This window comes from Rhodamnia argentea, chromosome 5 (genome assembly GCF_020921035.1).
Source record: "Rhodamnia argentea isolate NSW1041297 chromosome 5, ASM2092103v1, whole genome shotgun sequence".
NCBI lineage: Eukaryota > Viridiplantae > Streptophyta > Magnoliopsida > Myrtales > Myrtaceae > Rhodamnia > Rhodamnia argentea.
This window is the reverse complement of record NC_063154.1, coordinates 19,613,704-19,638,742: the sequence shown is the minus strand read 5'-3', so window position 1 is coordinate 19,638,742 and position 25,039 is coordinate 19,613,704. Positions and strand designations below refer to the sequence as shown.

Below are 25,039 nucleotides of genomic sequence, written 5' to 3'. Positions count from 1 at the left end.
TATCCGGCACCCGCTAATTATTCTAATCGCAATCAACATCGCTTATTTTAATTCTCGAATGCAGCCAATGCCCTAATCAGAGTTTAGGGGTCGACTCACTATTTCGGTGTTCGATGTCGAGTTGGGCGCGACAATGACGAAAACGACAACACCGTTTGAATCGGGTCTCGGGTGGCTGTTCGGGTCGGGTCGGGTTTGGCGGTTCGGGTCGGATCTCGAGTTTCGGGTCGGGGTCACCGGATTTTGGGTCGGGTTCGGTCGGTTCGATTCTTGTTTTGGGTCGGGTTTAGCTCCGGGTACTGTTTGGGTCGGGACCGCGGCGGTTGGTTGAGCAGAGGTGGCCGAAGCCAACCGGGGGACCGGTGGTCGACGGTAGGGCGAGCCGGACGGCGGCTTGACGAAGGTGGGCTCAAGCGTCGGGGCTGGGATTTTTGGAGGCAGAGCACGGCGACTCAGCCGCGTTAGTTCACGGATCCGTCGGGTGCAAGAGCGACGGGCGGAGGCGAGCCGGCCGGTTTAGCATGGCGGCCGGGACGAGCTTGGATGGGGGTTTCGGGTGGCTGGCGTCGGGCTCGCGGCTGCTAGAGCTTGGCGATGGCTGGAGGTGAAGGCGTCGGTGGTGGCCGGCGGGATGCGAGCCGACGCGACGGGCCGTGGTGGCCGGGGGTGGTGGCGTGGTCGAGCGAGGTGAGCAAAAGGGGGGGTGGTTAGACACACAGAAGGAAAGAAGATGAAGAAAGAAGAAAGAAGAAGATGATGAAGAACAAAGAGGAGGGGGGTGGGGTCTGGTCGCACAAAGAAGAGGGAAAATAGAGAGAGAGTGAGAGAGAGCACATGGGGAAGGCGGGCGGCCGAGGTGATGGGAAAATGAAGGTGGGGTCCACTTTTAGTCAAATCAAAATTCATTTTTTTTTCTACACCACTAAAATCTAGGGCAAACTAGTAATTTGGAAAAATGGGTACCGGTAGTCATTTGGCTTAATCGATCGAGGGCAAAATTAGAATTTTGGCATTTGGGGTTCGGACAAGGTTGAATTTGCGCACGAAAGGTCTCAACACTACGAGTCAACATTTGACTATTTAAACTTGGTTTTTTCTGACGGATGTCTCGGAACGACCAATTATCGTCTCTTAAATCCTCAAAATCCAATTTTATTTTCCACGTTGGAATTTGAAATTTTCTTACGGACACCAAATTTGCGGGACGTCACAAAAGTAATCTTTTCAATTTATGACCATATATGGGAAAATATAGTGTTATGGTTGGAAATGGTGATTCACTTGAAATTTCCCATACCGGTGATGCTCAGATCAATTTGGGCAAAGAGTGTGTTGACTTAAAAAATGTTCTACTCGTTCCTCATATGAAAAAGAATTTATTATTAGTGAGCGAATTTATAACCGACTATCCTCTAAATTTTGAGTTCTCTACCGCTGGTTTTGTGAAAAAGGAAAGGAAAACGGGGAAGGTTCTAATGGTTGGAAACCATGAAGGTGATATGTATACCTTAAAGGTGCCAAAAGAAGCACTATTTTCAAATCGGTTCAGGAAAGCCGATGAAAGTACTTGGCATCAAAGGTTGGGACATCCACAGCCAATGACACTCCGTCATCTACAAAATAAAGGCGATATTATCATTATTGCTTGGAATAAACCTACTACCATATGTAGTAGTTGTCAAATGGGGCGAGCATCTAAACTTCCCTTTTTGCCTTCCAAAACTAGTACTACTAAGCCTTTTGAAAAGATACATTGTGATTTGTGGGGAAAGGCTCCGATAATGTCATTTCGTAGGTTCCAATATTATGTTTGCTTTGTGGATGATTATACGCGTTATACTTTTATGCATGTTTTCTCAATTTTGAGAAATATTTGGAAAGGCAATTTGGAGGGCATATTAAAAATTTTCAATTATATAGAGGAGGAGAGTTTAACCGAGCATATTTTCTAATCTACTTGTAAAAGAGTGGGATTGTTAATCAAGTGTCCCGCCCAAATACTCCGGAACAGAATGGAGTTGCCGAGCGAAAACACATGCATATATGTGAAATTGGCTTGACGATGCTTCATTGAAATGGAATTCCTAAAAGTATTGGGTCGAAAGCTTTCAAATAGCTGTTTTTCTATTGAATCGGCTTTCTACAAGGGTGTTAAGCACGAAATCACCTTATGAATTCTTATTTGGCAGAAAACCAAATTATAATTTTTTGCGAGTTTTTGGTTGTAGGTGTTTTCCTTATCTTAGGGAATACACCAAGAATAAGTTCGATCCTCGATCATTAACATGCGTATTTCTCGGTTACAATGATCTCCGTAAGGGATATTGATGTCTCTATCCTCCGATTGGTCGAATTTATACATCGCGGCACGTCATCTTTGATGAGACCATATTTCCCTATATTGTACCCAACTCATTATTCGGAGACCAAAGTGATCAAGCGAAGATATCTAAATTTATAAGCTAGCCAAATGAAGACACTTCGGCGTCTGACTCAGAATTTTCACCTTTGTATTTGTAACAAGTTGCTTCATCTGCTAACTCGGATCAACCGTGTGATGACTTATTGAATTCTGCTACTCAGAATAATTCTCATGAAGACAACATTGATGGAGGTGAATCACATGTTCACCAAAGTCATGTTGAAATTGGTGACTCATCCGCTTAATTCTTCATGCAATTTGACAAATGGAGATTCCTCTTTGGATGTTCTTCATGATTCTTCGATAGCACGTTCTCCCACTCGAAATCATTCAATGGTTACTCGAGCATGTGCTGGTATTTTGAAACCTAATCCAAAATATGCCAATTTTCATATGATGGACTTGATATTGACGGAACCAAACAATGTATGATCTACTTTAAAGAATCCAGGGTGGTCAGAAGCAATGAAAGAGGAACTCGAGGCATTTCATCGTAATAAAACTTGGACTCTTGTTCCACGTCCTCCAAATACTAATGTTGTGAGATGTCGATGGGTTTTTAAGTCTAAGTTAAAGGCCGATAGTACATTAGAAAGATTAAAAGCAAGATTGGTCACCAAAGGATATACTCAAGTAGCAGGAGTAGATTTCCTTGAGATATTCTTGCCGGTTGTTCGACCAGGAAGCATAAGACCAGTACTCACCATCGCTACCGTTAAAGGTTGGCCCATCAAACATTTAGATTTTAAAAATGCATTCTTACATGGATTTTTGTCGCAGCATATTTATATGGAGCAATCGCCCGGTTTTGAGGACAAAAATCATATGTCTTATATTTGCAAATTGGAGAGAGCTTTCTATGGCCTCAAGCAAGCACCAAGAGCATGGTTTGATTGCTTTAGCTCATTTCTTTTGGCATCCGATTTCTTTTGCAGCATTTCGAATCCTTCATTATTTATTCAAAAATCGGGTCATGACATTCTAGCTCTACTTTTATATGTAGATGATATGATTATTACAGGTGATAATCCGAAATTGCTTGATGAGTTCATCTCTACGTTGAGTAGCAAATTTACAATGAAGAATATGGGGCCACTACACTATTTTCTAGGTATGGAGGTTAAGATATTCGCTGGTGGTCTTTAAGTGTGTCAACAACAATATGTTTTATCAATCCTTAAACGTGCATAAATGGAGGGCTACAAGCCGGTTTCCACCCCTATGGCCTCTAGTTCTCATTTTAGTACAAATGCAACATTATTTTCGAATCCTACACTATATCGCAGTACCGTTGGAGCTCTTCAATAGCTCACGATTACACAACCGAATATTTCATATGCGGTCAATTTTGTCTGTCAATTCATGTATCAACCTATTGCGAGTCATTTTCAAATTGTGAAGTGCATTTTGCATTTTATCAACGACACAATAGATCGAGGAATGCAAATCTTGTCCAAGTCGACTTTAGACTTGTATGCTTTTTGTGATGCAGATTGGGCAAGTTGTCCCTTGACTCGATGATCGACTACTGAATTTTGTACTTTCTTAGGTAGCAACTATATATCATGGAGCGCTAAGAAGCAATGAACGGTTGCTCGATCCAATGCTAAGGCAGAGTATCGTGCAATGACGTCGACAATTGCAGAGATTACATGAATATCATTCCTTTTTAGAGATTTGGGTATTCATCTCTCTAGTCCACCGATACTATTTTGTGATAATAGGTGCACTTTATATGTCAATTAATCCAGTATTTCATGCAAGAACTAAACATATCGAACTAGATTATCATTATGTGCGAGAAAAAGTGGCTCTTGGAACACTTGTGACTAAGTATGTTCCGTCTGTGCATCAAATTGATGATCTCTTCACAAAACCCCTATCTAGGAACACATTTGGAAACTTACGTCGCAAATTGGGAATTTGGGATTCTCCCATTCCCAATTTGAGGGAGAGTAAAGGCACCGATTTATCAATCAAGAGAGAAGAATCCGGAGATACAATCAAAATCACAAGCGTTGATTCTTGAAGATGCTAGAATCAAGTGATTAACAACTTTTGTAATATAATTATCCCTTTATTATTATTTTCCATTGTTGTATTGTTTCTTCCTTACGTAAGACTTTGTGATATCTTTATATAATGAAAATCATCTCTACAATTGTATGTTGAGATCAAGAATTAAACACCTTTGTTCTTTACTCCCAACACTCTCCGACGACAATGCTACCCCCGTCCTCGACCGGAGCAAGACCAAGATGCCATAAGAAAAGTACCCGATCCTCGGACATATGGTCGCCTTTAACCTAACTCTTGATCTCGACACTGTCAGTTGTAGGTGCACTCATGGCCGTGTTCAAAATATATTCATTGTAACCCTAAAAAGCAATATAATGTAGGGATAATAACATAAATATCCATAAACTTTGGCTCAATATTTGATGTTGTTTCTGAACTTTCAATTTGTTCAATGTGATCCCTAAACTTTAGGAAAATATGCAACGTGTTCCCTAAATTTTTAGTTTGTTCAATGTGGTTCCCGAACTTTTGATAAATATTCAATCTAGTTCTTGAATTATATGAAAATATCCAGTGCCATCCTTCCATTAATTCAAGTTCGGGGACAATATTGAACATCTTCATATAATTTAAGAATTAAATTGAACATGTACCAAAAGTTCAAAGACCATACGAACAAATTAAAAGTTTAGGAACCACGTTGCATATTTAGTTAAAGTTTAGGAACCACATTGAACATATTAAAAATTTAATAACGAGATTGGGTAAAAACATTCTGACTTCTTTGCTCAATATTCCGTTGGCAGATAAGTTCACTTACCAACCTATATGTTGCTCGGCCAAAAAAAAAAAAACTATATATTAAATTATATCTTGAGTTTGAGCTCGTTACAAGACCCAATCCTATTGGAGAATGCAGACCGATGCATGTATTGCAAGGATGATTAGGCGTTCAAGGAAAATTTGGATTAATTGAAATAAAACAATAAAACAATAATATATAAAACCAATAAAAAAACTGAAAAACTTAGAATAATTATTTCCTTCACCCTAGCCATGCCACATAGGAAGACTCCAAATCATTGATTTTCCGATCAAAATTAATGAGGACTAATAGAATTGGCCACCACACAATAGGTTTAGAACTTTTTGAACAATTATCCCACGTTCATATGTTCTGGTGACATGAACACCTGCGGTTGCATGTTGTCAGACTACAAGAAAGGCTAACAGGTCGTGCTACGTGAGCACAAAATAAAGAGAAACAAAACATATAGACATATGCATGTAGCATCCTCGTCCTTTGGATTTCGTAATATTGTCCTCGACAAAGTACTTCACGGATCAGAGGATGTGCTCTTATTAGTGAATTCTATAGAAGTGCCATGCAGCTAGAGGCTGTCATTCGGACCGCTGGTTACTCGCAAAGCACGGCTCTCCAGGACGTTAAGCCGGGAAGTCCGCTATATCCTCTGGAACTGAAAGCTTAGTGTCTGTACTCAAGCTCATCCCCAAACCGAATCAGTGTTTCTCAGTTTCTGGTAGTCATGCTCCCTGCTTTAATTTTCACAAGGGAACGTTTCTCTGAAAAATTAGATTCTTGGAGCCATCCTTGCTGCTGTATCAATCCGATAGCCAAACCGGTTTAGTTTTGCCAGGTCGTGGGCAGCTGCACGTGCTGTTGAGCATTGATCAATCCCATGAACACGAACATAGAAAACGACTTGAGCTTTAGATGCTGGAATCGTCACGAGAAGTCATCGAGTTCTGAACTACTATCGCATGGTCTTTTCTGTGGCAACTGATGAGCAAGAGACAGTTTGTTCCTCAGCTGTGCAATGCCTGTCCCTTTTAGGATGATTTTAAGTGGTCTTCTTTCTGACTCTTGTGAAGTCTTGGACAACGAAGATAGAACTGTTGTGAGGGAACTGCGATGCGACTGTCGCACCTTTAAACGCTGCTGTTCTAGCCAGGGTTTCTGGTTCATACTTTGCTTCAGATCGAGCCTGCTCTCCTCTGTCCTGATCTTTTCGCTGATAGCTGTCTCAATTGGGACAAGCTTCCCATCCACTTGATTTGTAAAGACAAATGTTACCTGCAGTGGTATGAACATTTGAGCACTGTAAACCTGGGAATGAAGTACGTTTAATAAGAACAGAAACTTAGAAAATGGATAGATCTATGCAATCTCAAACTCACAGGCATTAAAAATCCTGCCTCACTAGAGATGATCAATCATCTCGTTAGCTATCAGATAGACACCGAGTCCAGTTTTGATCCGCAAGAGTGAAGGTGATCATTTAGTATTGGCACAATTGTCTATTCAATTAGGTGAAGATATAGGAGCTGGGAATATGGGCTAGAGAATTTAAATCAAAGTGATCAAATGCTCAAAGAGTCAAGAATCGTAAGAGAGGACATTATAATTGCTTCTTGTTTCCTAGATGCTCTACTATTGGCATATCCTTGATTTCCTTTAATCTCGGAAGTAATCTTGACAACAATGATGGAGCACTTGGACTGAATAAACAATTAATCTCATCTTCTCCTCGTATACAATCGGCAGGCATTGGGGAAATATCCTTACCAGATAGATCTCTAAACAATCCCATTTTAAAAGGCAAGGAAATTCAGTAAATGATGAACAAGTTCTGCTGCACTGAATGATATTTCATTCAATGATTGAACTTAGTAGATCTCCTATTCTCACATGATAAACTTCGCAATATTTTAGAAAAGCTAAACCCATCCCAGAATCATATGTGAAGAATCTTGAGTATATGTGCAATAGCAAGCATAAGACCTCATCACCAGCTGAAGCTTGGAAGACAATATCTGGTACTGATTTAGCCGAAAAATGATGGCCCCAACTGCCTAAGTCCTCTTCCTTCGGTGTCCCCATCTGAACACAAACCAGTAATAAACTTAGGTGCCCAAAAACATAATCAAGTGTCATAAAAAGGCTGATTGCTGACTAACCTGTCTTTCCGAGGCCTTTAACTTGTGCAAGCATCCAGTTATTTCTGCAAATGAACCTATGTCAGAAGTATCTGTTGAAAAGGTACTTTGATCCAGTGCACTATCTCCTCTGTCACCAACAATTTCGGCATCATCAATGTGCTGACAGCGAATACAGTTCATCTTTTCATGAATCTCAGACCTAAAAAACACAGAACAAGAAGTCAACTTGAGGAAGAAAGTAAATATTTTCTACCAGTACAGGGAACACATCAGGTTGCCAGCAAGCGGCAAACAAGGAAAAATATATGGCTCAGAAGTTGATTCTTTTGATTAAACAGAAAAGCCCCAAAATTAAGATTCTTTGCTTCGATAAGCAACCTCTTCTAGTTGCTTCAAGTTGCTAACATCACACAGGGTCAGGCGCATTGACAAGAACAAAATTGCTTATACACTGAAAGAGGTTAAGGGGACAAACCCAAACAACAGGATGCTCCATTTAAACTGCCTATCACGTGCAAGTAAGATGTTTGCAACTGGAAAGCCTACCAATTACTTTCTTGAAGCTGCTCTTCTTTATTAAACATTTACAGTTTACCACATGGTCTAATTACAAACAAAAATAGGAAAAAGTATGTTCATTGGTTCTATCAGTGCACGCGAAATTGTCACTGAAGGAGGGAAGCTTATCTCGAAGTTGAATATCTCATAGTGTTTGTGGCAGCAGGACAGTGTTCAGGAGGACATACCAGACTAATTCACTGTAGTAGAAGATTGAAAGTAAACCCCCGAAAGTGCTTTCAATATAAAAGGTAAAATAATAGGCAAATGACTCAGATATCCAGATTTCTCCACTTAGCTAATTTACAAAAAGTTCATTCTCATGTAGGTGACTACTGGAAGTGAGGGATCTTTATGGATAAAAGATGAGGCTAGACCCAACTATCATAAAATGTGAAGAACAGATCATGTTGCTCTTCTGTTGAAAGAAAAGACACTGCATTTCTAACATTACATAAACCAATTACAAAGCAAAAAATGACCTGCATTGGAACATCAGAAGGTAGCACAAGTTGTACCTATGCTGCAATTGTACTAGTGGCCTTCTTTGAATAACTTTTCGAAGACCTTTTGAAGTTTCTATTATCACATTGAGTCAACATGGTTATGCACTGAAAAGGCAAGAAGACCGAGGGAATAAATACACCAAAATGGGTATACTACACTTAAACTGTGTTCCACTGGCAAAAAATATGGCTCCAACTTCAAGTTGCTCTTCTTCATTAAATGTTTTGAGCTTCCCACATAAGCAATCTAAATTAGTTCTGTTTTCAGTAAAATGGATATCCCATTTGTTTCATCAGTGCATAAACTATGTCAACACCCTACTGAAGCAGATGCCTGTTGATAGCAGGACAGGGCTCGACTATAGCAGGATGTACCGGTATTACAATCTTGGAGTAGATCAGGGATTAGGAGATGGATCATTTGTCTAGAAGATTGAATCACAAGTGAAGCTGACCAAAGTTGATCCCCACCCTCACACTTCTCACACTAACAAGCCGAAAGTGGAGTTAGTGAATTGTGCCGACTGTTCTGAATCCAACAGCTGAGGACTACTAGCTGCTAACGTGATTAGAAACTTAGTAGTGTATTGTATTTGCAGAAATAGAGAGAGATGAATATCTTGATAGAATTAGGTGGCAAGCTTTACTGTACTAATTGAAACTCATGAAGTTTAACGGCAGCATATTCTGGATTAAACCAAAAATTTAGACGAGCATAATCTTTTCAGAATTTTGAAGTTTTGTGTTCATTGACCATGCCCTGCTTATGCAATCAAAACCATGATGACATAAGCTATACAGAAAATGTTGTTGGATTCAACAACATACATCAGTGTCAGGTCGAAGACTGAAAATAAATCCCCAAACCATTTCGAAGACAAAATTTCAAAATCACAGCTAAATGGCTCAAAACTCCATATTTCATTTTACTTTGCTAATTCAAATAAAGTGCCTACTCTTGTAAATGACTACTGAAAGAAACAGAGACGGGAAAAAACTTGAGTACCTCGACTTTTCATGAAATGTGAATAGATCGCGCAGTTCTTCCGTCGAAAGGCAATTTCCCTGCATTTCTCACTCTCCATTACCATCATTAAAGGGAAAAAAGGGGTACTCTATAATGAACATTGGAAAGTAGAATGACTTTGTACCTCTGCTGCACGGGCACTAGTCTCCTGTTGAATAACTTTTTGAAGACCTTCTTTTGATATCTGGCGTTGATATACCTACAGATGTTAAATAGTGTATTGAACTCGATCTAAAGATAGTGGAACTTTTGAAAACAGTAGTGCTCAAAAAACATAAAAAGTATTAGCAGAGAATCCAGATTGATTCATATCGAACCTTTTCTTCAATTGTTCCAGCGCTTAAAAATCTGTAAATATATACTCTCTTTTTCTGTCCATCCCTCCATACTCTGGCGGCAGCCTGATTGTCAAGACAAATGGACAATTGGCGATCAAGAAATCTTCACAGTGAATTTGCCCAGTAAAGCCATTCTCATACATGAGAAGTGAGGTTAGAAGGATTACTTGCTTGTCATTGGCCGGGTTCCAGTCTGGATCAAACAAGACCAGGCGATTACCTCCAATCAAATTTAGGCCACAGCCACCAGCCTTGCTGCTCAAGAGGAATACAAACTCATCCTGGAAATTATCAGCTAAAGGTGATTACAATGAAGCCCATTTATCTAGAGAAGGAACATCAAGGACAAAGACCAAATTATCTTGACTATTGCTTGATCAATAACTTTATACCTTTGATGGGTCATTGAAATGATTGACTAACTTTTGTCTTTTGCTGATTGTTGTGGTTCCATCAAGCCTCAAATATGGATATCTTCTTTCACGACACAATTGGGCAAAGAGATCCAATGTCTGGTAAATTGCAAACAGTAATTCAGATACTTGCTTCAGTGACTTGTGCTGTAGAAGAAAAGGTTTCCCTCAATAGTATTGTCAGATTTTGTGGGACCACTGTCAACTGTTTTAAAAGTTTAAACTGTTAGATAAAAGCGTGGTTTAATATTTAGTATCTTAACACTCCCCCTCACGCTTAGTCTAGTATTTTTCCTAGTACTAAGCGTGGGCATATTTAATTGGAGAGGCAAATAGGGGCCTAGAAGATTTGAACTTAGGACTTTCAACTCTGATACCATGTGAGATTTTGTGAGACCATCGCCAACTGTTCTAAAAGCTTAAGCTGTTAGATGAAGGCATGGTTTAATATTTAATATCTTAACAGTATAATTTCAATCAACTAAAGTATAATCAGACTGCGGAAGTAAAACAGGTTCTAGATGCACAAAAGAAAGATTGCTCATAGGCCCATCTGAAATGTTCCCTGGACTGAAATCTAATGGAAATTAATTTCCAATGCCCATCTAAGTTATTGAGAATGGTTCCTACTTTCAAAATATTTCCAACTTTCCAATGAATTAACATGATCAAAGTGCCTAAAAACAAATGATCGGAATGAATGATTACAAACAGAAAATTCCCATAGATTATCAGAGTGAAATTTTCATTGAGCGACATAGAACACAACAGTAACTCAGCAACCATTGCACTACTTTTTGTTGGCCATAAACAATTGCACCACTTCAAAATGTTGATAACGACAACAAATATCACACAATCAATGCAGAATCAAAGTATTGCAAAAATCTTCTTTGGCACAATAAACTACAAAGGAATAGAAGGAAAAAAGTTAAAAAGTTTACAAAATTTATGGAGAAAAAGATTAGAATCTAGTGGGGAGCTAAAATGAGACTACTATGCTTTGCCACTTCATTGAAACTTGATGACCTATTATAGAACCAAATAATTAGAGAACCATCAAACCTATTGAGAGTGCATAGGAACCTTAATATGGATACTGTTCTTGCAATGACACAGAAATTCTGTATACAAAGAGATAATAACGCAACAAGTAAGCTCACTCCGTTACCAGCAAACTTACATAATGAACGGTTAAACAAGCATTTGCTACCAATTAGCAACATCTGCTGGCAATGTCAGTGAGAAGGGTATCATGAATGACAAATATTTGCAAGTCAGATTACGGACTAAAAGGTGGTAACAAGTTCAAATTGTATTTAGCACCATTGTGAAAACAACCTGAGTATAGTTTGAGACAAGGACAATGCGATTATCTGTCCGTTGACGAAGATGGGCTAGCAACCGGGCCAAGACGTGCATTTTTCCTGAGAGTTCAACCCAGGCCCCATCACCCCCACTCCAGGATCCAGACCTACAAAGAATCAATGATGAAATCTTTCAGAAACATGATATTCTGTCACTAAACAAACTCCAAAGGTGGAATAGAATGGCTAACCTTCCTGAGAACATCTCTGAAGGGAAAAACCGTATGCAGTCTTCAAACCCTGAAGTTCCGGGACTTCCACTTTTCACAGTATCGTAGATCAGCTACAGAAGAAATAGCTTCATGAAAAGAGATTTAAAACTGTGGTAGATACTTGAAATGAAAAGGCCAAGAGGTACAAGAGCTGCATGAAGCAGACCATCTCAAAGGGCCTGAATACAGGAATGGGGACAAATCTGAAGCGGTGACACATAACAAGAGTTAAGATCCATTGGATCAAGTAAAAGCTGTCCTTTTAACGGCACAGCAACAAAAAAGCATCTGCATTGCATATGCATTTTCAATTGGACCTTGAACAGATACAAAATAATTGGAAGAGGCCAGGTCAAGTCTCAAGCAAAATCTTCTGATGTAGTAGTGTCATACTTTTGGATGATTGCACAGCTTCTTAAGGGCTGTGATGTAAGCAAGAATTTTCGATTGCTTCGTTTCCTCGGTGATTGCTCGTTTGACCTGCATTTTAGGGTAACACAACAGGATGAGAACATTTGATGCAGCAAGCAAATGCATCAACCACCAAGTAAGGCTGGAAAGTATATATCCGTACATTTTTGGAATGTATGAAATGGTTATAAAGTTCTGTTTGAAGTGGAGACAACTTGCAACAAACAACTTGTACTATCTGAAAGAGAAAAAAATGATGTCGAAGTCACAGAATTATGATGAGCAAATATAAAAACAAGCAGAAAATACCTGCGAAACAAATCAAAAAGTTAATCATAATTTTTAACCCCCTAATAGATAATGACATAGGTAAACCCTGCTTTTTGTTGGAACAGAAGGATAATTTCATCTCTACTGTTGCTCATCTCTTTGTGCAACAGAGTATCAGACCGCTTGTGACGACGACATGAAAACTCTCTTCAATCACGAAGGCAAAAATTCTGTCCCCTACCGGGATAGGGTTTTGTATGCCAGGGAGATATATATTAGTCAGAAAGAATGAAGTAACACTAGAGACTTAGAGAGTTCAAATGAGCTTGTCTCATTCAAACTACTTATCCAGTAAATCACGAGGCAATGAAAACATTGAGAAAGTAGATAAAGGACCAGAATCTCATGGTTCACTATTAAAGAGACAAACCTTTGGTGGTAGGTGATTTGATAGAAGAGCATTCGTCCTCCTTAGTATGAACTGAAAAATGTAAACCATTCAATGTTGAGGTCAATTTCCAATTCAAAGACGCTCACTACACACAGAATTTAACCTTGTGAGAAACTGTTCATAGAATTTATATGAGAAAGATGACAAATTCCAGAATTTTATGACTTTATAGGACTAGATAGTAAACCAGATCGTGGAAAATGATAAATTCCTGGATTGTCTGCTAGTGCAACATATATACCTGATTTACTATGGCACTGAGCTCTGAAGAGCGTTCACAACCTAGATTTTTCTCCTCTTCACTGGCAGTAGGTTCTCTTCCACAGATAATTGGCGCCTTTCCAAGTCATGTGACAAATTCACCAAAATAAGCAGATTCCAAGAAATTGAAAAACACAAAGATGAAGATAACCACAAAGGGTTTCTTCAATCGCCAGTGAATTCACAAGTACAGCAACAATGTATCCTAATGCATGACTATTAGGTTGTATGACTACCTTGTAAAGATTAAATCATCGTGATTTTATAATCAAGAAACCAAAAGATACCCAGCTGACAATGACTATCTTGCAGGTGTTCCAATCTGAAGTGATTCATAGAAAATCACAAAGCTTCCTTCTGACTGAACAGTCTTTTTTGTTTTTTCAATAATGTTCAGTAGGTGTAGCACATGGGGGTTACTTTAACCATGATGAACTACAAAACCAAGGTGATGCTCGTAAAGTATCAGCACAAGACTCATCTCAATGAGAGACAGTTAAATTGTAGCACCAAAACGCACGAGATTGTCAGTACATATATATCACGTCTTTCTTTCTGTGCATTTTCTCTTGCATTATGAACTCCAACATTAAATACATGTGGAAAAAAGCAATTGACTCACCTCGTAGTAACGGCGGAAGTGTGCGATGTCACCCAAGATTGCAGGATTTGTAAAATTAACCATGGCAAAGAACTCTTCCAAGTCATTCTGAACAACAAAATAAATTAATAAGCTAATTTTAAAAAAAATGATTAATAAAAAACGGGCATTACATTCAAAGCAGAAGCAAACACGTTGAATCGCAGAAGTGGAAAATGGTAATCAGAAAGAATTACTTCTTACCTGCATTGGGGTTCCTGACAACAATATGCGACGTTTACAAGAGAGAGCAGCCAAAGCCTTGAATATTTAACAATGATGTCAAAGAAGGAACAATGACAGACATCAACAAACCCGGTAACATATCTGGTAAGCATATCTTACCCGATTTGTCAATGTTTGGTCATTCTTTAGTCTATGAGCCTCATCACATATGAGGAGTTCACAGGATTCATTGTGGCTAAATTTGGACGAATGCATCCGGAATGTCTCATATGAAATAATGAGAACCTGCGCAAGCGAATTTGAATTAGTGAAAATATCTGAAGACATGAAAACTGAGTAATACACAAATCTACCTGTAGAGAGCTATAGGGACTTGTAAAACGATCAATTCCTGAAATGACATCATCTCGGGTGCTTTCACAAAGAGCAATAAGCTGAACTCTGTCCCCCAGCCACTTATCAATCTCTGCTTCCCAATTACTCACAAGACTAGTGGGAGTGACAATGATGGCTTTCTTAACCATTGGCTTTCCATCAAATCCTTGACGGAGCAGTGTGTACAACAAAGTGATCGACTGCAATGTCTTTCCTAAACTGCAAAGGTACAACAAATAACGCGAATTTTGAGATGTATCTGAACAAGTAGGACATGGAACAATGTCAAGACACCCAAAAGTGACATGACGACAAAGTTAAGATAGCTATTTACCCCATGTCATCAGCCAGAATGCATCCATTTATGCTGGCATTACCACATAGGCCTGAAACACATTCAAACATAAACTGGACACCTTCCCTGCATGAACAAATGAGAACACCCCTTCATTAGTTTATACGTAAGATAAGAAAATGGCTTCTTGGAAACTGCAGGGAGTCTCCATGCTATAGACTCTTCTTATTTCTTATCAGTCCTCTAAAAGTTCACTCAGCGAACTATAGGAACTTTTCAAATTAGAAACTGAAGCTGCACAATGTTTGAATACGTACATACACATTTGTGTGTGCGGGCGTGTACCAATATATGTGCATACATATACAGCTGGTCAACATATTCCCGATGTCATTCAAAAGCATTACCGTTGATGGGGTCGAAGGAAACGTACAAGCAATGGATCCACTTCAATTGACACTGCATTGCCAGATGCGACCTCTGAATCTTCAGGTTGCCACAGCACCAGAGGTTCAACCCCAGGTGGCAGATCCACCTTTTCATCCTCCACATCCTTCTCGGCGGCACTTGGTAACACATTAAGCCGGTTGGTTACTTCCACCAAAGCAGGCCTTGAAGAGCCCCATGGTACAAATCTTTTACGGGCTAAAAGACGACGGTGAAGCTGTCCGTCCCTATCATCATATCCATCAGTGCAGGGCGGTTTGAAGGGTTTCCGACACACAGTAGCTCCTTCCATCACCGAGAGCACTCTCGGTAACAATGCCTGCCTTCTCACGACGAGGTTGCCTCTGATATAAAAAATTCACATAGCACAAATTTATCCTTTGAAACACAAAATAACCGAACCAATATCTAGCCAGATCAACGCGCAGAAAGAGAAGGTGAAACTAAAATCCAGAAATACCAAGGGCAAAAATTATAGCTCACTAACATCTACATTCCGTCAAACGATTCTATATCAGATTCCTTGTTCGCCATACAATCCATAAAGCACAGGCAAATTAAAATAAGTTCATCAGCTATCATAACTTCAGGGCAAATCGATCGCATCGGTATCCCAAAGAAACCTCAATTTTAGAGCGTTCCTCCACCATTTCGTCAATAGATTGCAGAAATGGAACTGGGAAGTGCGAACAATCGCTTCTGCGAGATCGAAAACTTGAAAGTCACCTCAAAAGAGCGTCGATGTTCTTCGACTTCCGGTACTCGTCGCCGTCGGTCGGTGCAGAGGAGCCTTTACATCTACGGTTGAGACCTGCCCTAGATTCTCCCTCGATGACTTCTACTTCCTCATCATCGCTTCCGCCTTCTCCTCCTTCTCCTTCGCTTTCTTCTTCTTCTTCTTCTTCTTCGGTCGGGAGGTACGAATCGGAACCTCCAGGGAGAACGTCCTCGTCGTCGTCCATGGATGACGCTCTTGCTCACACACTCCCCACAGTTGACACAAGCACGAAGGAGCGCCGCCTGGGAGAAGACTCCATCATGGCGGTAAAATGAAGGCGGGCTTAAATTTCATGTGAAATGTCGTTTTTACCCTTTCCGATAATTTATATATTGCTTTAATTTATTGTAATGCAATTTAACTTAAAAGAGACAAACGTAAAATTGGCCCGAAAATAAAATAGTTCAAGAAAAAAAAATTTACAATTGGTGAAGTTTTTCGGGCTCCATTTGTTTCACAGAAAATGAACGATTTGTAAAATATTTTTTAAAAAAATAATCGCTTATGAAGCGTAAAATTAATTAATGAAAAAAGTTTTCATCATCGACAACCGTGTATGTCCAAACATTACCGTGACAATGGAAATAATTTTTGTCCATTCATTTTTATAAGAAATGCAAGCAATCGATTTTAGAAAAATATTTTTTATTTCATTCATTTTTCACGAAACAAACAAAACCAATTAGCTCCATTATCAGACCCAAAAAAAAAATGAAAGGGTTTTTGAGTGCATGTTTCTTTTTTTATTTTTTCTCAAAAAAAAAAAAATCGAAACCCTTCTCCAACCGGCGAAGGGCTTCGGTTGCCGTCGCCCGGGGACACGCGACCCTAGACGGCCTTCGCTGGCTTTCACCGCCCTTCGCTAGCCCCACCTTAAAGAATGACAATTTAGAGTTTCACTTTTGAAAGATGGGTAAAAATGAATTTTTAATCAAGGTTTTGAAAGCAAAATATGTAACTGGCTAATTTTCATTCATGGAGCCTTTAGCATTCCAAAGATGCTGAAAGCCTATCCTGGCTCCCTAGCTCACCGGCATTGAGCCAAATACCCATCGAAAAGGCTTGTCAAATACCTTAGCATTTTCTCAAGGGACTTTAGAGGTCCAAAGCCTTATGGAAAACCTTAACCAAACGCACCCATAAAGCCCCGGCTGCAAATTCCATCCCGCATCCAGTTGAGAGCTAGAGGTTGACAATGCCGACCTTGACGGTGACGGACTCGATGTCGGGGAAGCAAAACCGCAGTATTAAAGCCTCGCGGCATATTTTTATCGAATAAGCGAGCCGCATTAGTAATAGCACAAAAATTCTATCCGAGTAAGCAAAGTCGGGTCACCGATAAGCGCCCGGAGTAGCCATTTTTCCAATGGGGGCAAGATGAAGTTAGATATCCATGAGATCGTAGCCAGTGCTCGAGTGATGACAAGCATTGAATCGTCGATCCTAGGATTGCAATTCTTGCATCATCTCGACCGGAAAAGATCGAGCAAACACCACACAAATAGTTTTGCGGCTTGAAGGCGAAGGCTAAAAAATTTCGGGATTATTGTCCAAAAGGGCCTAAACCTATCATGCGACACTCAATTCAGCGTTGGTTATGCCACATAGGACGATCGGGTTACACGCCATTGATTTCTAGTCAAAATTAACCGGAAGACCTATGTTGGCAAATCGTAAAACAGGTTTATGACTAAATTGGCACAGCACGATTGAAAGGTTTATAACTGAATTGACCGCCTTACAATAAATTAATTATTTTTTGGACAATTTTCCCGGAAAAAAAAAATATCTACACTAAGGTGATGAAGTATTGCATGATCACATCCTAAATCGGACTGACGCTCCTTGAAATCGACACTGCCTGAGCCACCCGGGCGCTAACCGTCGATCAATCAACAAGCTCTATCGATGAGCAAAGTTAATGGAAAAATTCCGCAAAAGCGGCACGAGATAGCCAGCATTGAAGAGTCTTATTTTCACATTACTAGGAGTAGAAACGATTGCCACAGAGCGGTAGCAGTAATTTATAGAGCCTAGGACACCCAGAGCAAACATTTGCATAAGGATTACAATACAAGTACTTGTTCTCCCTTTTAGTTAGATTTCAGCGTCCGAGTCATCATAGTCATGAACTCATCCATGTCCACCGCGCCATCCCCATCCCGATCGACTGCTCTCACCATTCTCCGGCAATCCTCGAGGCTGCACCTCTCTCCGAGGCTCCCTAGGACCTTCAAAACCTCTTCGGCCGTGATTTTCCCATCGCCGTTGAGATCGAACGTGCCAAACGCGCTCTGGATGTCCCTCGTCCTTATCCCACCTCCTTTCTTCTGCGCTTCCATGAACTCTTGGAAATCAATGAACCCATCTCCGTCCAGATCAGCCACTCGGAAGATCTGCGGGACTTCCCCTATCAGGTTCTCCTTGCCAAGTGCTCGGAGAACCGCTTTGTACTCCTGCTGAGAGATCTTGCCATCCTTGTTGGCGTCGAACTTGTCGAAGACGCGCTTCATCTCCTCCACATTTGGTTGGAAGGTAGGCAAGAGGCCGGAGTTCTGTCTGGACCGTGGGGAGAGGAGCCGGGATGGCCCTCGCAGGATCTTCCTCTTGGAAAGGTTGTACTGCAAATCAAGATAACTGAAAGTTGACATTTTCCAGGATGCAAAATTTTCAACCCTTTTCAAGAAACAGTACATAAACCTTGGTATTGATGGTTGACATATTTATAGCGATGGATTGACGGTAGATTCACGCGTCTCTGGATTGTTCCGATTCTAAAATCAGCTTAACCGTGCTTTCATTCCGTGTGCGCGTGTAAATGTATCAGGTACCTTGTACTGATTTATCGGCTAGACATTACCAATTCCTCAACTTGCAGAACAATCCACGTCAAGTATAAAGCATGGATTCCAAAACTACAAAGCAAGACGCAGAAAGACAAAAAGCAGTGGTCGGAAAGGGCAGAGCACCACATAAGATAGAGAAAAGAATATATTCCTTTCAATAGCTGCGTAGTTTCCTCTTTTGGGTCATCCAATCAACTCTATTTTAGAGACGTTGCTTACATTCTCTCTATAGTGGACCTTGAGATTACTGTATTACAAGAATCATCTTCTAATCTACAGGAAAAATGACAGCGCGAATCTGCAGGGGAAAAATCGCTTGGTTTGGAGAGGGAAGAAGAGAGCAATGAATCATGGAGATGTTAATATGTATAGGTGCTGGTCAAGGCGGCTTTCCGTTGTCCAAATCTTCCATTACTTCAATATCCTTGCGAGCTGTTATCTTCTGCACATACCCTGCAGTAAACGTTTATCAAGATGGAGCCTCAGAGGTGACCATTACATATGTCGATGGTGAATGAGAACCAGCAAGATGCAAAACCTTTGCTTTTGATTGCCGACCTCTTATATTAAAACACCTCCATAGAGGAATTTCTTAGGAGTAATTGAAGTACTTCATGGTTATCGAATCCGAGTGAGAAAAAAAAATATCATAATTTTTTTTTTCAAAGCTTCTAACAGCTAAAGTAACCTGCAGATTTATGCAACATGCCGCTAAGTGGCTTTTAAAAGGAGAAAACCTGAAAAATGTAGCCCATATAGACATAACAGGAAAGAAATATAAGAAATAATCAACAGGTCAATGCATTTTCCATAATTCAAAAGGCTAGAACCGTCCTACCGACTATTGTACCGCATTTTCTATAGTCTGAAACAGTTCAAGAAACATTATTCTAATACCCTAGGCAACATACCAGTAACAAGAGTCCCAGTGACGCCACAGAAAAAGTTGCATTAGCCAAAAAGAACATTTGCTGCAATTGACCAACTTCTTAATGATAGGTTGCAGTTATTTTTGAACTAATTTTCAGCAATAATGGTCAAACAAATGAAACCTGAAATCGAGAACTACTTTTTAGCATATAGAAAACACGAAAGAGTGTCTATCAGTTAAAGAAGGCTCAAAGACATAATGTCATATTGAGATAGTCTCCAGTTTAATTTCCTTGAAAAGGAAAACAAACCTTAAAAGCTCTAAGTTGTGAATTACCTAGCTCACTCTCACCAAAAGACAAAGAAACTCAGTATTCCAGACTCTTACAATGCCCATGCAATGAGCTTGAGTTACGAAGCTTTAATCAGATAATCATAAGCTCTGCCGTAGGATTTCAATTCTGGGCCCCAACTGACGATTGCGGGAAGTGAATCAGAAGAACAGCCTCTGACCAGCCTAGAACACATGGGATAGAGTGTGCATCACACTCAACATTCTTTCTCAAGTAAGAAAATTTGGAAGAATCATTCATCTCATGAATCACAGAAGAGCAAGTAATTAATGGTTAACCCCAACACATTTGATAAGTTGTTCTCTAAGGCTCTGATTGGGAAACTAATGGAAGAGGGGGAAATGGAAGTGGGTGTGACGTTTGGATTATTTTTAAATTTCTGCGAGAGAGATATAGAGGGAAAGTTCTACATCAAAAGCTATCCCTGGCTCATTTGATAACTTGTTCTCTGAGGCTCTGTTTGGACAACTTATAAAAGAGGGGAAAATGGAAGCAGGTAGGTATATTTCAATCCCCACCGCCAACTTTCTCCACCTCCTAAGTTCCCCAACAAAGCATAAATGCAACATTTTAGAATTTTCTGTTGTTTACATAAGGGCAATAAGACTATCAGTAACATTGACAGATGAGATAGCCACAGAAAGAAAGCGCTCATGCACTGAGGTTGTTCCACTATGCACTAAGAATTCCTCCACAGGACATAATAGCAACAGAAATCATATTGCACTTAAGAAACTATTGACCTCATGCAGCAGCTGTGTAGCTTAGCTTATGACCAGATTGAGCAATATGAACAAGAGACTCCTCACTAGGTACCGTATGTTTCTAAAAGTGTTACTTAACATCATAATGCTTCCACACACGAGGAGCAGCCTTCATATCACAAACAAAAAAGTGACATCTTATCATATTGCTTCATAAAGTCCTTTAGTGATATTAACATGTCTCTACAATGGGAGATTTGCCTATCTTCTCATAATGGAACAGCTTTAATGAACCGGAAAAAGAATCTCTTTTCAATGAACAGAATAAGAACAAAGAATTCTGGACAGAATTAGGGTAATGTGTTGCACAAGATCTCATGAAGATAATGACTCGGGCAAAAATGAGAAAATAAAGAACAATGTGCAACATCTAAGTGAGAATTAGAAGCACGGCTAGCAAAAGGATGAGTAGACATTCTTTTCTCCAAGATGGGCCTATTGCCTTGTTATGCTTCTATCCTTGAATCACGTGAGAATAAATCTTTGCACAATTAAAACAGGTTGTAGCTATTCAACACAAGTGTAGGTAGAGAGCAAAAGCTCAATTTACGACGGGGCAAAAGTGTACCAATTCCAAGGCAGGGTATGCATTTGCAGATAGTTTCCCTCCCTCTTTTGTTATAGTAGCTGACAAACCCCGAACCTTGGCAACTTCGACATTTTCCAGTCCACTCATAAACCACTTCCTTGCAGTCCTACAATTTCAACACCCAAGACAAAAATCCACTTCAACTGAGTCAGTCTAAATTGCTTAAACGAGAATCTCATTAATTTAGAAAGAAATGGGATGGCTACACAAGTCATGCAGCCATACAGATGAAATTCCGCCACTAAATATATATATAAAAAAAATGCAGGACACACTTGATTGCGAAGTTCCAATTAACATGACAGCTAAAAGCATCATCAGCAGAGTTGTTTAGCTCAAAATTCATTCTCAGTCTCAAATAACAAATTAAAATCTTTAGCTAAAGAACAGTGCAAATTAGTTCACTGTATCGGTATCCACCAATCACACGGGAAAGTTGTGCCTTATTAGGAGTCGAGGGTGTATGCTGTTCCTAGTGACAGTGTGACATATTTGTGTTTCTTCATTACTCTTCACCATCATTTTGCAGCCTTCAAAATAAATTTGACAAGCAACAGCACAGTTTCTCTAAGAACAAAGACCATCAAAGCCATAATTCCTTCGAAAATCTACAGGTGAGTTCTCCCATTACTCAATTCTTCTATCACAAGAGGACACAGCAGAGCTAATTCTGTCGCACTTAGTCCAGTAGGAGATAATCATATCCCATCTTAATGAAAACGAAACTTTGAAAGCCAAGAAAGCAAGCAGCTGATCTGCAGCAACCTTCGAAGTACAATTAGACATATTAGCCAGGGCAAAGCTACATTAAGTGGGGAGAGAGAGAGAGAGAGCCTACCTCAACTACAGGATCGCAGCGAAGTCGCTTGTCAATTTCCTCGGGGGTCACAGGCGACGAATTCGGGTACGCCATGGGGAGCGGGAGAGCGTCGCCGTCGTCCGTCAAATAGCTCTCCCTGTCCCGCGACCACTTCTTCTCCATCGCATGCGCCTTCACCCCGCCGTTGCCGCCGCCTCCTCGCCTCGCCGCCGCCGAGGCATCCGCCACCGCGCCGCCGTCGAAGTCCTGCCCCACCCTCGCCGCGTCCGCGGCGGACGCCACCGGGAACTGGAGCCACCTCGGGAATGCCGGGCCGGCGGGGACGTCCCCGGCCGCGCGGCAGGCGAGGGAGGGGCGCGCGCCGAAGAGAGGGGAGGGCTTGGAGAGGACGAAGGTGGAGCTAGGGTTTATGGGGAACATCGAGTCAACGCATTGACCGGCTTCGGGGTTGCCGGTTACTCTCTGGAGCAGAGAGAAAATGGGTCGGTGCGGATTTATCAGAGAAAATGGAAGGTGAGCGAGAGGGAAGAGCATGGTCGCAGCAGAACTCAATAGGCATTGATTTTATTTTGGCAAGAAAGTCATCGTAATATCTTAAATTACATGCATTGTGACACATTTTACTCTCTGTTTTTTTTTTTCTCGTGACACTAGTCTGCATGGTAACAATTTTGTTTTTGTGATTCTGTTCCCAAAAGCAAAAAAAATGAGAATCATGTTTGATAACACATATAATTTTGATTATGATTCTAGAAGCGAGAATCGCTTTGAAGAAAAAATCACCATTTTTGCAAAACCACAAAAAAGTTGGTTTTGACAAAAATAATCACTTTTGCAAAACACAAAAACCTTTTCTTTCCTCCTTTCTTTCGTTACTTTGCTCGACCTCTCGGAAGGTCCGTCGTTACTTTGCTTTTGACCTCTCGGAAGGATACTCTGCCACGACACTCTTGAGATTCTCGTTCGCGACTCAATTCACCGCTTCGTCCGCCGCTCTTGTGACCCGCCAGCTCTAATGCCGTCATCCGTTGTTCCCGTTGAACGACTCTGGTAAGTTTCGCTTGACCGAGATATGTCCTCATCTTCTCGCTTGAGCCGGATTCGCCGTCTCGTCGCCCGAGCCCGAATAGGGCGGCTCTCGCGCATCGCCGAGGGCAACCACCCTCTTGGCCTAAGGTGAGACTCGCACTCGCTAATCTCGACTAGGGCTGCCCTAATCGAGCGACGCAAACTTTCCCCTCGCCGAACTCGACCGGGGTCACCCTAATCGGACGACGCGAACATCCCCTCGGTGATCTCGACTAGGGCCGCCCTAATTGGGCGACGAGATGGCGAGCTTCGGCGAGGAGACGATGTAAATGTGAATATGCATACGTGGTTTTTCTTGTTAAACTTGCATCATACAAAGATTCAATTTCTCCTTTTCCCAGTTCACTGGTTCAATGTCATTGACTCTCTCCGTTTCTTTCTTTTTAACTTCCTTGATCAATGCAATTTAGTCATTCTCTCTCTAAATTATGGAGGCTAGAGTTTAAAAACTGACATGAATATACGCGGTTGTCGATTTCCAGACTCGTTATCCGCATATCTAAAAGGGGGAATTGTGCAATTCGACTTATTCTGATCAGATTTGAAATGGGTGTAGTGAAAGTTGCGTGAGTGATATGACGATGTGAACTTCTAAACAACAGAGATTGTGTTCTTGATGCCTGAACTTTGTCTGCACGAAGAAAAACTAAAATCACGCCAGACGCACCATCTGCACATCAGTTGTCTCTGTCCTTGAATGAATTTGGAATGTCCTGAAATATGTTGAGGTGATTCTGTCTTTGGCTACCTGGCAAGTTCCCATTCAGCGAGTGAGATTTTCCTGTGTGCAGGTTCTGAAATTTATATCTTCTGTTGGCATTCCTCTTTATGTACTTCACGTTATTTTTGGCTTAGCGAAGAAAACTTAGTAGCTGTCATGTGCTTTTGCTTTTTGATCTGTAAGAACGAAGCTTTATAGATACATACAACCAAAGCACGTACCCTGACGTGTGCAATTTCTCTATGCAGTTTTGTGTATTTTGAGCTAATATGTCTAGTAACATGTGCAAAATGCTCATTGAATTTCATTTACGCAAAACATGTCCACGATTATATCGACATATGCTTATGCGCATAGGGACGTGACAAGTAGCAAAGTGAAGCATTTACATTTTTCAAATTAAAATTTGGATCTTATTTATAACATGCTGAAAAAAAAAAAAGTGTATTTCAAATTATTATTTTTTGTGTATTGAAAATTGATCTTCAATTTACGAAGAAAATTTTAAAGTAATTACAAAATTAATTGATTTAAATAAAAAAAATTAGGAAGAGAAAGTATTTTTGGGAACATAAATTTTGTACGGTTATCAAACGTGTTTCTATTCATGAACAGAATCACAATACGCTTATCAAACACATTCTGATTTTCTAAAAACTCATTATAACCATAATCAGAAAAAATCATTATAACCATAATCTGTTTTTGGGAATAGAATTGTTGCCATGCAGACCCTAAAAATCTCAAACTTATACATGTGCGACATATTTACCCTCCGTAAATATTCCGTTAATGCGCACCGCTAAAAATCTTCCTCAAAGGATGCCGAAAGACGAACCGTGTTGCAATAGTGCTTGCGTGGCTTAAATAAAATAAAAACCGACATTGTTTGAGTTGAAAAAATCATCTCGCTGGACAGAGGGTGGTCGGTTCCAGGCCAAATCCGATTCTCGGGCGGTCCAGTGGAACCGGTAAACATCGGATATATCCTGATTATATTTGGTTTTGCATTTGGAATGCTAGAAAGTTGGTAATGCGTCTCTATGCACG

General features: G+C 40.4%; 2 protein-coding genes across 2 annotated transcripts; both read right to left on the bottom strand.

Moving 5' to 3' along the window:
- Window positions 1-6,167: 6,167 nt before the first annotated feature.
- On the bottom strand, window positions 6,168-16,176 carry LOC115737252 (protein CHROMATIN REMODELING 25). The gene is made up of 21 exons (XM_030669295.2): window positions 15,886-16,176; window positions 15,120-15,503; window positions 14,752-14,838; window positions 14,396-14,636; window positions 14,202-14,327; window positions 14,061-14,117; window positions 13,839-13,925; window positions 13,197-13,292; window positions 12,935-12,985; window positions 12,398-12,472; window positions 12,217-12,303; window positions 11,803-11,894; window positions 11,586-11,718; window positions 10,224-10,343; window positions 9,999-10,112; window positions 9,811-9,894; window positions 9,618-9,692; window positions 9,473-9,531; window positions 7,421-7,601; window positions 7,245-7,343; window positions 6,168-6,536 (listed from the first exon to the last, which is right to left on the bottom strand). The coding sequence occupies exons 1-21, from the start codon at window positions 16,119-16,121 to the stop codon at window positions 6,189-6,191; spliced, it is 2,832 nt and encodes a 943-aa protein (XP_030525155.1). The 5' UTR covers window positions 16,122-16,176; the 3' UTR covers window positions 6,168-6,188.
- A 1,723-nt stretch (window positions 16,177-17,899) lies between these two features.
- Window positions 17,900-22,709, bottom strand: LOC115737177 (calcium-dependent protein kinase 5-like). Its single transcript, XM_048279677.1, has 6 exons — window positions 22,198-22,709; window positions 21,339-21,465; window positions 19,170-19,236; window positions 19,003-19,056; window positions 18,798-18,852; window positions 17,900-18,645 (listed from the first exon to the last, which is right to left on the bottom strand). Exons 1-6 carry the CDS (start codon window positions 22,597-22,599, stop codon window positions 18,031-18,033), a joined length of 1,320 nt encoding a protein of 439 aa, XP_048135634.1. The 5' UTR covers window positions 22,600-22,709; the 3' UTR covers window positions 17,900-18,030.
- Between the last annotated feature and the right edge of the window lie 2,330 nt (window positions 22,710-25,039).